This window comes from Oncorhynchus nerka, linkage group LG21, assembly GCF_034236695.1.
Source record: "Oncorhynchus nerka isolate Pitt River linkage group LG21, Oner_Uvic_2.0, whole genome shotgun sequence".
In the NCBI taxonomy this organism is placed as follows: Eukaryota; Metazoa; Chordata; class Actinopteri; order Salmoniformes; family Salmonidae; genus Oncorhynchus; species Oncorhynchus nerka.
The window spans coordinates 3071903-3084402 of NC_088416.1; the positions used below are offsets into that span (position 1 = coordinate 3071903).

The following is a 12500-nucleotide window of genomic DNA, read 5'->3' on the forward strand; positions in this document are numbered from 1 at the left end:
TACATTCTGCATGGGGGCATTGAAGAGAGTGCAGGAGGACAACTGAAAAGATTGAATCATACCCTGGGCCACTCCCTGTCGATCACAACAGATTAGACCTATACTCTACTAAATCATAACATGTAGCCTGAATGCCAGTCTGTTTGTTGCATTACTGCCAACACTCGTTATCATGTATGACCGTAAGGGGAAAGGAGTTGGCAATGGTGCACAAGCAGACTGGCACTCGGGCTCCATACAGCACATTGTAGACCACAACAGATAATACTCTACTAATCATCAGCCACTCATCCATAAACATTGCTGGCTAAGTTAACCATTACACCGACACACTGTTACACCCCCGTAATATACAGGCAATGTGTTCCACTGTGATTCACAGGTGGGTGGATTGTTAGAAAACACATCAATAGTGTTGGACTATACTGTAACTTGTGCTGGAAGATACTGTTAGCCTACTTGATGAATGTTTTGAATGAAAATGATCGACTGTAAAATAATACATACATAAACTCTATTTTCAACCAAAAACAAACCACACAAAAGACAAGTTTTGGAAAAAAAAAAAAAAAGAAGAGTAGCCCAAAAATTCCCAAAGGGGCTAAATGACAGTGGTCTTGAAAGCAGCCAACAGAAGAATAGTAGACTGACATTGAAGGGACAGTCCAAGTAGGAAAGTCACACCAACAGTTTCCCCACAGCAAACTACCTCTTCACGTGGAGTTGTGATTATGTCCTTTTTCCCCCGTTTCACGATAGCGTTTCTCCTGTGCCTGGGCGTGAGTCGCATTTCCTGTTTGAACTATGGCACGAGGCAGCCCACAAACAAACACACCACAGGGACAGCAGAAACAAACACAGACACAACAACAAGGCTTTGATATGGATTTGTGTTTCAACTCATTAGCCAAAGTCTATGAGAAGTCGCCTGACGCCAGATTTGTAAGCGTGCGATACATAAACCAACATCACGGACTATAGCCCCGTCAGAATCATTTGGATACAGCACATAGGCTACAGATCTGGGTTCCGGTGATGAGAAGTGACCGTTTCAGACAGGTTATATAAACCCGATGAGAGAGAGATCTACTGTAACCGCGGGTGTGTCAGTAAAACGCTAACTGCTCTAAATAGGCATTGGATTGTCGTGTTGATTGGGCTATCCTCTTACGATGGCACACTGTGGGATTAATACTGAGGACGAACTGGGGTGCACATGGATAAACATCGAAAACATTCACATGCTAAACAAGGAAACCCCTTCCAAACAAGATTGAGAATATATCATCTTTGTCAGCTGGACTTAACTACCCTGTGAAACGTAAGATATTGAAAGTAAAGACTGGTTTATAAAGACTCATTTCTTGTGGCATGATGTCGCCAATGCATGCATATCAACTACTTCTAGTGATCCAGTTCAACAGTACATCATGCATATTAACTACTTCTAGTGATCCAGTTCAACAGTACATCATGCATATCAACTACTTCTAGTGATCCAGTTCAACAGTACATCATGCATATCAACTACTTCTAGTGATCCAGTTCAACAGTACATCATGCATATCAACTACTTCTAGTGATCCAGTTCAACAGTACATCATGCATATTAACTACTTCTAGTGATCCAGTTCAACAGTACATCATGCATATCAACTACTTCTAGTGATCCAGTTCAACAGTACATCATGCATATTAACTACTTTTAGTGATCCAGTTCAACAGTACATCATGCATATTAACTACTTCTAGTGATCCAGTTCAACAGTACATCATGCATATTAACTACTTTTAGTGATCCAGTTCAACAGTACATCATGCATATCAACTACTTCTAGTGATCCAGTTCAACAGTACATCATGCATATCAACTACTTCTAGTGATCCAGTTCAACAGTACATCATGCATATCAACTACTTCTAGTGATCCAGTTCAACAGTACATCATGCATATCAACTACTTCTAGTGATCCAGTTCAACAGTACATCATGCATATCAACTACTTCTAGTGATCCAGTTCAACAGTACATCATGCATATCAACTACTTCTAGTGATCCAGTTCAACAGTACATCATGCATATTAACTACTTTTAGTGATCCAGTTCAACAGTACATCATGCATATTAACTACTTTTAGTGATCCAGTTCAACAGTACATCATGCATATCAACTACTTTTAGTGATCCAGTTCAACAGTACATCATCAAATCAAATGTATTTATATAGCCCTTCGTACATCAGCTGATATCTCAAAGTGCTGTACAGAAACCCAGCCTAAAACCCCAAACAGCAAGCAATGCAGATGTAGAAGCACGGTGGCTAGGAAAAACTCCCTAGAAAGGCCAAAACCTAGGAAGAAACCTAGAGAGGAACCAGGCTATGTGGGGTGGCCAGTCCTCTTCTGGCTGTGCCGGGTGGAGATTATAACAGAACATGGCCAAGATGTTCAAATGTTCATAAATGACCAGCATGGTCGAATAATAATAAGGCAGAACAGTTGAAACTGGAGCAGCAGCACAGTCAGGTGGAAGTTGAAACTGGAGCAGCAGCATGGCCAGGTGGACTGGGGACAGCAAGGAGTCATCATGTCAGGTAGTCCTGGGGCATGGTCCTAGGGCTCAGGTCAGTTGAAACATCATGCATATGAACTACTTTTAGTGATCCAGTTCAACAGTACATCATGCATATTAACTACTTTTAGTGATCCAGTTCAACAGTACATCATGCATATCAACTACTTCTAGTGATCCAGTTCAACAGTACATCATGCATATCAACTACTTCTAGTGATCCAGTTCAACAGTACATCATGCATATTAACTACTCCTAGTGATCCAGTTCAACAGTACATCATGCATATTAACTACTTCTAGTGATCCAGTTCAACAGTACATCATGCATATTAAAACCACTCTTAGTGATCCAGTTCAACAGAGCTCATCGATAGCCTGGGAAAACAACTAATTTCTGCAAGAGTAGCTTAGTATATTTTTTGTCTGTCAATAAGTGTTGTTGTTGTTGTTGAAAAGACAACTATTCCTTGTCGTCTTGTCCTACCAGCACTGACTTTGTTGATAGCTTCTTTACTGAGGAAAAATGTACTTGCGACAACGGTGATATGTGGTGACAACGGTGATATTCTCACCAAGCTATCTTAAGGTGACTGACTGTAAAGTTGTTCTGGATAAGAGAGTCTGCTAAATGACTAAAAGGTCAAATGTAACAGCAAGACATTGTAGTGAAAACAATCCTGCAAATCCCAGACAGCCAATGAGAGTCCAATCGCTGCTTAGCCTAATCTATGACGGATCAACATGTTTCTTTTCCACAAATGTACTGAACACCGCAAGCACACACACAGCCAGACCTTTACAGCATCAGTTACAACATTCACATACCACACACACACACACAGCCAGACCTTTACAGCATCAGTTACAACATTCACATACCACACACACACAGCCAGACCTTTACAGCATCAGTTACAACATTCACATACCACACACACACACAGCATCAGTTACAACATTCACATACCACACACACACACACACACACACACACACACCTTTACAGCATCAGTTACAACATTCACATACCACACACACACACACACACACACACACCTTTACAGCATCAGTTACAACATTCACATACCACACACACACACACACACTAGTGTTGTCATGATACCAAAAATGTGACTTTGATAACGATTCCGGGTTTAGTATCATGGTACTTGATACCATCACGATACTCAATATCAGAAACAATACCACGGCTAAAAAAAGGCGCATTGCCAAATGTCCAGAATGGCACTTGATCCAGATAGCCATGCATGAATCAATTAACCCTAACCCCCTTATATATATTTTTTAAAATGGCTTGGCCTTTTGGGCCCCTTATGTTCTTGGGCCCCGAGGAATCGGCCCCTGTAAGCACCTGTATTAAATGAGGCCCTGGGAGTGAGTGCTTGTTTTGGCTGATTTAACGTGGTAACAGATGACAAACAATCCATTTCCCTTCCATTCGTGGCATTATGGTTTGCATTATTATCACAAACAGAGTACTAGGGTGGTGAATTGATGTGGACTTCAGCTGTAAGCTAGCAAGGAAAGTTAGCCTACAAAGCTGGAAGCAAAAAAATGTGATCTTATTACATTGTAAAGTGTTCTAGCCTGTAATGGACATTGTTTTGCGAACAGTAATTAACAGTTGCTCAATTTCTACGTGCTGTGTTGCATTATTCCAGTGTGTTAACTTCTGCGCAGCGTGAGTGGGGAGCTAGCATGATACAGCCCAGACTCCCAGTGTGAGCAGAGGTTCTTCAGGACAGACTAGAGTCAGTATGAGTGGGGAGCTAACATGATGCATCCCAGACTCCCAGTGTGAGCAGAGGTTCTTCAGGACAGACTAGAGCCAGTATGAGAGGAGAGCTAACATGAGGCAGCCCAGACTCCCAGTGTGAGCAGTGGTTCTTCAGGACAGACTAGAGCCAGTATGAGAGGAGAGCTAACATGAGGCAGCCCAGACTCCCAGTGTGAGCAGTGGTTCTTCAGGACAGACTAGAGCCAGTATGAGAGGAGAGCTAACATGATGTAGCCCAGACTCCCAGTGTGAGCAGAGGTTCTTCAGGACAGACTAGAACCAGTATGAGAGGAGAGCTAACATGAGGCAGCCCAGACTCCCAGTGTGAGCAGTGGTTCTTCAGGACAGACTAGAGCCAGTATGAGAGGAGAGCTAACATGATGTATCCCAGACTCCCAGTGTGAGCAGTGGTTCTTCAGGACAGACTAGAGCCAGTATGAGAGGAGAGCTAACATGATGTAGCCCAGACTCCCAGTGTGAGCAGTGGTTCCTCAGGACAGACTAGAGCCAGTATGAGAGGAGAGCTAACATGATGTAGCCCAGACTCCCAGTGTGAGCAGTGGTTCCTCAGGACAGACTAGAGCCAGTATGAGAGGAGAGCTAACATGAGGAAGCCCAGACTCCCAGTGTGAGCAGTGGTTCCTCAGGACAGACTAGAGCCAGTATGAGAGGAGAGCTAACATGAGGAAGCCCAGACTCCCAGGGTGAGCAGTGGTTCCTCAGGACAGACTACAGCCAGTATGAGAGGAGAGCTAACATGATGTAGCCCAGACTCCCAGTGTGAGCAGTGGTTCTTCAGGACAGACTAGAGCCAGTATGAGAGGAGAGCTAACATGATGTAGCCCAGACTCCCAGGGTGAGCAGTGGTTCCTCAGGACAGACTAGAGCCAGTATGAGAGGAGAGCTAACATGATGTAGCCCAGACTCCCAGTGTGAGCAGTGGTTCTTCAGGACAGACTAGAGCCAGTATGAGAGGAGAGCTAACATGATGTAGCCCAGACTCCCAGTGTGAGCAGTGGTTCCTCAGGACAGACTACAGCCAGCAATGGGTAAGTGAAGCACACACGGTGCTCTCGCGCTATAAGTGGTGCTGTGCTGATACAGACTTGATCCTCTCTCAATCAGTAAACGACGTGAGACACATTTGACAGAAGAACCGAAAGTACCAAAACTTCTAGCACTAAACCGTTTTTCATGTTCTAGTATAGAAAAAGTCCTGACGTTTGGGTATACCGTGCAACACTAACACACACTGCCCTCTACTTCCTTACCTCTTTCTTGCGGTTCTTGAGCATGTTCTGGAACTTGGACAGCTCCTTGTCCTGCTCGGCCTTGATGCGCTTGGCCTCGTCCCTCAGCCGGTTGGTGTGCTCCTGCTCCAGCCTCTCGATGGTCTGCTTCTGCTGTCTCTCCAGGTTCTCCACTTCCTGGTCGTAGTGGCGCTTCTTACTCTGCAGAATGAGGACGTCATTTTGATTCGGTGTCAGTTCGTCCCTTTCACTAGAAATAGAACTGGTATCCAAACACTGGTCATCAATGAATGACTGGCATATTACAGAAAGCCATGGCATTTCAATGGCATCCCGTTTGCCTTGGATTTACTAGCTGGCTAGTGGACTCAGTCTCCGTCTAAACTGTGAGTGGCAGTTTGACTGACATACAGAAGGATTTACCTCGTCCAGAAATAAGTAATGACGTAACAGGAGCAAAAGGCACATGGAAGCTGTGGTGTGGTGTGGACGGGACATACCTCTGTAATACTGGGCAGGGACTAACTGGTCTTACTGGGTTAATTCAGCTTACTGTTTCAGAGCCGTGTGTGGTTTAGCATGCTCCTTCAGGATTGGTTGTGTCCACACCAGTCGGCAACCTTCTGTCACTGTGCTAGGTTGGACACAGTAAGACTGGGGCCAGGGTCACGAATAGGCAATTATAGTACCACAGCACTACATGCAATTGCAGTACTACACGGTACCTGTCGATAGGTCTCAAAGCACCTCCCATTGAGGCGTTGACAACAACAAAAAAGGATAGTGACTCACGGTCGTCTCCTGTTCGAAACGGCGGCAGATCTGCTCTTTCTGCTGCTGCAGTTTATTGCTGAGCTGCTGCTGGGCCCTCTGTTCCTCTTTCTGCAGGAGACGCAGTTCCCTCAGCTCCTGACGCCTGGGAGAGGAGGGGGGGGGGGGGGGGGGACGTGAGAGAGGAACACCTTTTTCTCCAAATGGAGATTAACCAACCCAAAGCAATGGGAGGAGGAACGGACCAATGAAAACGTTATAACAAGACATCTCGATGCATGCGGCTCAGTAGCACTTTGATATGCAAATGAGTTGGGGCCAAAAGGGGGTGCGACGCAATATTAGGAAGGCGGTCCTAATGTTTTGTACACGCAATATACTAAAATAGCTACATTCGCTAGTTCATTCAGTTCAGTTAGAGCCTAAACATGAGCTTATACCGCGGGAGAGATGGATTATATCCGTGCATAGTATTGGCATATATTTCAATGCATATTGCTCAACGTGCTAATTCCTGCAGACAAATCTTTACCTGAGGAACCTCATCTCCTCGTTCTTGGTGTCATTGTCGGTGATGATCTTCGACGTCGTCACGCTAACCTCGACTCCATCCACCACGAACCTACGGGTCTTCTTCAGTGTCTTCTTCTGGCGTTTGGTGTCCTGAAAAACAAAAATGGTGGCAATAAATATACCATCAATATACTGTAGTTGGACAACTTTATGGGATAAAGCGGTCATTATATTTTTTTTTACAATGGTGTATTCATGAGGGTTATTACTGGATTACTTAGCTATTACCAATGGATTTGATCAAAGACATTCTCTAAAGAGAGTGTATTGTGATGCCGTACCTGTATGGAGAGGGTTCCTGGCTCCTTGGTTTTGGTCAGGAAGCTGGAGATGGACAGGTTCATGTCTATGCTGCCGTTATCTGCAGCAGAACTACTCCCAGAATCCGAATCCCTCTCCTTCTCATCCTTAGACTTCACTGGAGTCCGTGTCTCCGTAGTTGGCTTATACTCCACTCTCTCTTTCTCTCCTTCCTCCTTTTTCCAGACCGCTGAAAATGCAGGTGTGAGTTTGTCGTCCACCTTAGTCTCCTCTGGGGTTGTCACGGTAACATTTGCTTCCCCGCTAGGCTCCTCGTTGGCTGGTTCTTCCTCAACTTCCATCTTGCCTTCTGTTGGCTCTTCCTTGGCCTCTGACCCTTCTGCAGTGATCTCATTCGTCTGGACCTCAGCTGTGTCCACTTCCTTTTCATCTTGATTGGATATGGCCAGTTGCTCCATCTCCTTGTCCCCTATGGTGACTTCAGCATTGGAAACGGTTCCTTCTGGTTGGGGCTCTGCTGGTTTCTCAGCTGGGTCTGAAGAAGCTATCTCACTGGCTTCTGTTGGGGAAACCTCTGTTCTTTCTGGAACCTTCTCCTCCTCTTCCATCACCTCTACTGGTTTCTCACTGGGTTCTGTTGGGGAAACCTCTGTTATTTCTGGAACCTTCTCCTCCTCTTCCGTCACCTCTACTGGTTTCTCACTGGGTTCTGTTGGGGAAACCTCTGTTATTTCTGGAACCTTCTCCTCCTCTTCCGTCACCTCTACTGGTTTCTCACTGGCTTCTGCTGCCTCTCCATTCATTGGAACAGCAAGGGTCTCATCCATTTTCTCCACTTCTGCAGGGACAGCAGGCTCCTCGACGGAGCCCGTGTCCACAACCAGGTTCTCCTCTGGCTTGGCGACGCTTGGTTCAGGGACCTTTGCAACAATCTGTGGTGTCGGGATAATCGGTTCAGCCTTCTCCGGTAAAGACTCCAGGATGGAGGCTGAGGGAGACTGAGGGAGTTTCTCATCCTCTGTGCTGGCAACACTGGCATCGGACGGCTCACGTTTGTGACCCTGAAGAAGACGTGATGAAAATCAAAATGTCGGTTCAAAATAATCAACAGATCATGTCTAGATTAGCATATTCAAATAATAGAAGATTCTAAATATATCCTTCTAACCAATAGCCACTCACTTTCCTTATTTTTGTCAAGTCAGCACAGACTGTTCTTTATAATGAAGGATGAGGACCACAGAAGAATACACACTGTCCATCTATGAGCGTTTCACACTCTCACCTGGTTCTTTTCCCTAAATGAGCTGTCTGTGGTGTGACGTACCCGTTGTGTCTCGCCATCCTCCTCCTCCTCTTCCTCCTTGTGTTCCTCAATCTCCTCGTAAACCTCAGCCTTTGCTTCAGCGATCAGCTCCCTCAGCGGTCTGCTGTCGGTCACAGTACTCAAAAATGGATGCTGCAACGATGATAAAAAAAAAGAGAAAGATGCACACAACATTGAGAACACTTTTAGACATAAAGACTATTATGTCCCCTTGAAGTGTACTACTCACATTGCACCTGAAAAGAGAACATCAATATTTGTGAGATTTCAATATTGCAGTCAAAGAGGTGCAATTGAGACACATCACACAAATCAAGATTTAAAGAAAGTGTACAAAACCTGACATAGACTGACCAGGTGAATCCAGCTGGAAGCTATGATCCCTTATTGATGTCACCTGTTAAATCCACTTCAATCAGTGTCGATGAAGGAGAGGAGACCGGTTAAAGAACGGTTTTTAAGCTTTGAGACAATTGAGACATGGATTGTGTATGTCTGCCATTCAGAGGGTGAATGGGCAAGACAAAAGATTTAAGTGCCTTTGAACAGGGTATGGTAGTAGGTGCCAGGCACACCAGTTTGAGTGTGTCAAGAACTGCAACACTGCTGGGTTTTTCACACTCAACAGTGAATAAAGAATGGTCTACCACTCAAAGGCCATCCAGACAACTTGACATAACTGTGGGAAGCATTGGAGTCAACATGGGCCAGCATCCCTGTGGAACGCTTCCTAAACCTTGTAGTCCATGCCTCTGAGTTGAGGCTGTTCTGAGGGAAAAATGGGGTGCAGCTCAACATTAGGAAGGTGTTCCTAATGTTTTGAACTCTCAGTGTATATTTAGTCCAAAAATGTGAAGTACAATCTTCATAACCACCTGATTAATAGACAAAGCACACGGTCTTCCCTACTGTACGGGTACTGCAGTCATAATGCATCCCTTTTCCAAACAACAAAACCAAAGTCTTACCTTGTCCTTCTTTTGCCAGGACACCCGCTGAACATAATCAACCGCCGGCCTAAGAATTTGCAGCTTCTTCGCTATCAACACGTTCGTCGGTGGTAGACTACGGTTCTGCATTTTCACGCCCTTTTTTGGGCTTTTGGTAAACGACACCAACGATACTCCTGTTGTACTGTCCCACACTGAGCTCATGTGTGTTTATGTCCTCCGTACACCATATCTTCTTACTGTCTGTCTGGACGTCATTCTGTCTAGCTTGGCGGTCGCTCTTTAAACGCTTTCGGAAAGAAAAGCCTGTTGTGCTGACGGAGGCGCAGAGGGGATAAGTAAGTGTCGTTAGAGCGCTAGCTAGCACACCAGGTACCTGGCTGACACAGATGTACCTTAGATGCACCGGCTGAGCAGCTATCGGATCATGATCAGGGCCAATATGGCCATGTATTTAATTTGACAGGTGGCCGTGGGTTGGATTGAAGAGGAGTGCTGTGCTAGGGGGGGGGGGGGACAGGAGGAGGTGGGGTGAGGAGAAGAGGAGGTGGGCTGAGGAGAAGAGGAGGTGGGCTGAGGAGAAGAGGAGGTGGGCTGAGGAGAAGAGGAGGTGGGGTGAGGAGAAGAGGAGGTGGGGTGAGGAGAAGAGGAGGTAGGGTGAGGAGAAGAGGAGGTAGGGTGAGGAGAAGAGGAGGTAGGGTGAGGAGAAGAGGAGGTAGGGTGAGGAGAAGAGGAGGTGGGCTGAGGAGAAGAGGAGGTAGGGTGAGGGAACAAAGGGGAAAGTGAGGGCAACAGGTATGTCACCATTACCTGTAGAAGTTGTGCCACATTCCATCTGTTGTCCACATTCTTATCGAGACACTTTCTTAGGAAATCACTGAACTCGGGAGACCTGAAGAGAGTGAATGGAGATCACTTGTAATAGCTACAACATTGAAAATGGGTTACAATTAAACAGTGTCATGTATTCCTCTCAAAGGCATGGAGGTAAATTAGAGTAGGTAGAACCATCTCAACAGATACGGCAGGTGCAGAGAGGAGTGAATTAGTGATACAATCTCTCTAGGCAAGAAAGTGCAAGAAGAGGAACATTGTGACAACGTATCAAAAGGGCATTTCTTCCCTCCCATTTAACTGAGGCCAAATCTAGACAGAAATAACTCGTCTGCCAGGCTGTCACATCACTGACTGACACGCCAGACTTACCAGCGCGACGGCTGCATCAGGGTAGGAGGATCGGCCTTGGCTATTTTCAGCAGGACTCTCATTGGGTTCATCTCGTGGTTGGGAGGCTCAATCTGGGCCATCTCGATCAGAGTCACCCCCAGGGACCAGATGTCAGCCTTGTAGTCGTACGGACGGTCCTTAAACGTCTCACACATCACCACCTCCGGGGCCATCCTGGGAAGAATGGATAAAAAAGAACCAATCAGAGGATATGAAATGTTTCAGTCAAATATGAATGACCAATGAAAAGGGGACAAAATATATTAGGTGAAATGTAAAATGGCAATGAAACTAATAGTGTGGAAATGTGTAATTGTATCATTTCTGTACAGTAATATTGGGATTTTGTTTGATATACATTAAGGTTTCTATAAATTGAAACGCAAGTAAATATTTTTTTGGGGGGGGTACATTAAAAAGTATATCAAGTTGACTGGTCAATTCAGAAGAATGGGGAGAAATAGTAGTTTGATGAATTACAACAGCATGACAGGTTCTCATGTTTGACTCACCAGTATGGCGTCCCGATGAAAGAGTCTCTCCTCTGTAGTGTTTTGGTATTTTTGGCCGACACACCAAAGTCAGCTGAAACACCAATGGGAAACAGTGCTGCTGTTAGCAACTAGGGTACAACGTGTTGTTCATAAGAATTCATCTAAGCCAGGGGTATTCACCCTGGGATCCGCGGGCCCCTAGAGGTACTGCAGGGGGTCCGCAAAAATATACACAGTACATATTGAAGTGATTTAGATTTTTTTGTTTTACTTAAATGTTTTTATTAATATCGCTAGCATCAACAGAATATTATTTTTAAATGGCATACACTACTGTTCAAAAGTTTGGGGTCACTTAGAAATGTCCTTGTTTTTGAAAGAAAAGCACATTTTTTTGTCCATTAAAATAACATAAAATTGATCAGAAATACAGTGTAGAAATCGTTCATGTTGTAAATGACTATTTTAGTTGAAAACGGCAGATTTTTTATGGAATATCTACATAGGCGTACAGAGGCCCATTATCAGCAACCATCACTCCTGTGTTCCAATGGCACATATAATGATGAGAGGCAGTCCAGTGGAGGGAAGTGGGAGGAGCTGACATTCGACAAATTTACTCCTTGATTAAACAATACAGTTCTCTTCCAAAAACGACAATGTCTGTTATGAACAGAGTGCACTAAGTTTTGTAGACTTGACCCTTTAGAAACAATTAGAAAAAATTGCATTGTTTAGGACGGCAAGGGCAAATTGAGTTATTGCACACCCTCAGTTTACAGACTAGGCATTCCCTAACAGAAATATGCAAATACATGCTAGAACGTGCCAATAGGATTGTGCTAGCTGATGCTTGGCTCTGCCCAAACCTGGCTTGTTCTGCCCACTAAGCTTACTTTGCTCCCATTGGGAACAACACTGGTGGTGTATCTTGGGTTAGTTACCAGCATCTTTGATGATGATGATGTGAGAGGTCAAAATAATGAAAAAACTATCTACCAAATCTATTCATTTAAACATGTTATTTGCTTCTCCTTGCCAGTATCATTCACCTGATGAGAAGACGTGACATTATTTTTTTGCTAACGTACGATAGTGGTCCCAGGGTCGCTGGCTTTCCTGGGAGGGGGGGGTCCCTGGCCAAGAAAATGTTGAAGACCCCTGGCCTAAGCCAATCTATACAAGTTAGACAATGGTTTCTGAAATACATTTAGGCCTTCAGCCAAGTCCAGGTCTATTCAAAAGCATAACAGTAATCATGTTAGCGACGCGAA

The 12500-nt window shown here is 44.8% G+C and overlaps 1 protein-coding gene across 1 annotated transcript in view; it reads right to left on the reverse strand.

Moving 5' to 3' along the window:
- LOC115103690 (STE20-like serine/threonine-protein kinase) overlaps window positions 1–12500 on the reverse strand; it is a 37623-nt gene that overhangs the window by 11173 nt on the left and 13950 nt on the right. Inside the window, exons 5-12 of the mRNA XM_029624560.2 lie at window positions 11245–11317; window positions 10712–10906; window positions 10316–10397; window positions 8556–8687; window positions 7249–8289; window positions 6927–7057; window positions 6416–6539; window positions 5645–5824 (exon numbers count right to left, since the gene is read on the reverse strand). Of these exons, the coding sequence (XP_029480420.2) occupies window positions 5645–5824; window positions 6416–6539; window positions 6927–7057; window positions 7249–8289; window positions 8556–8687; window positions 10316–10397; window positions 10712–10906; window positions 11245–11317 (1958 nt within the window). The remainder of the gene's footprint in view (window positions 1–5644; window positions 5825–6415; window positions 6540–6926; window positions 7058–7248; window positions 8290–8555; window positions 8688–10315; window positions 10398–10711; window positions 10907–11244; window positions 11318–12500) is intronic.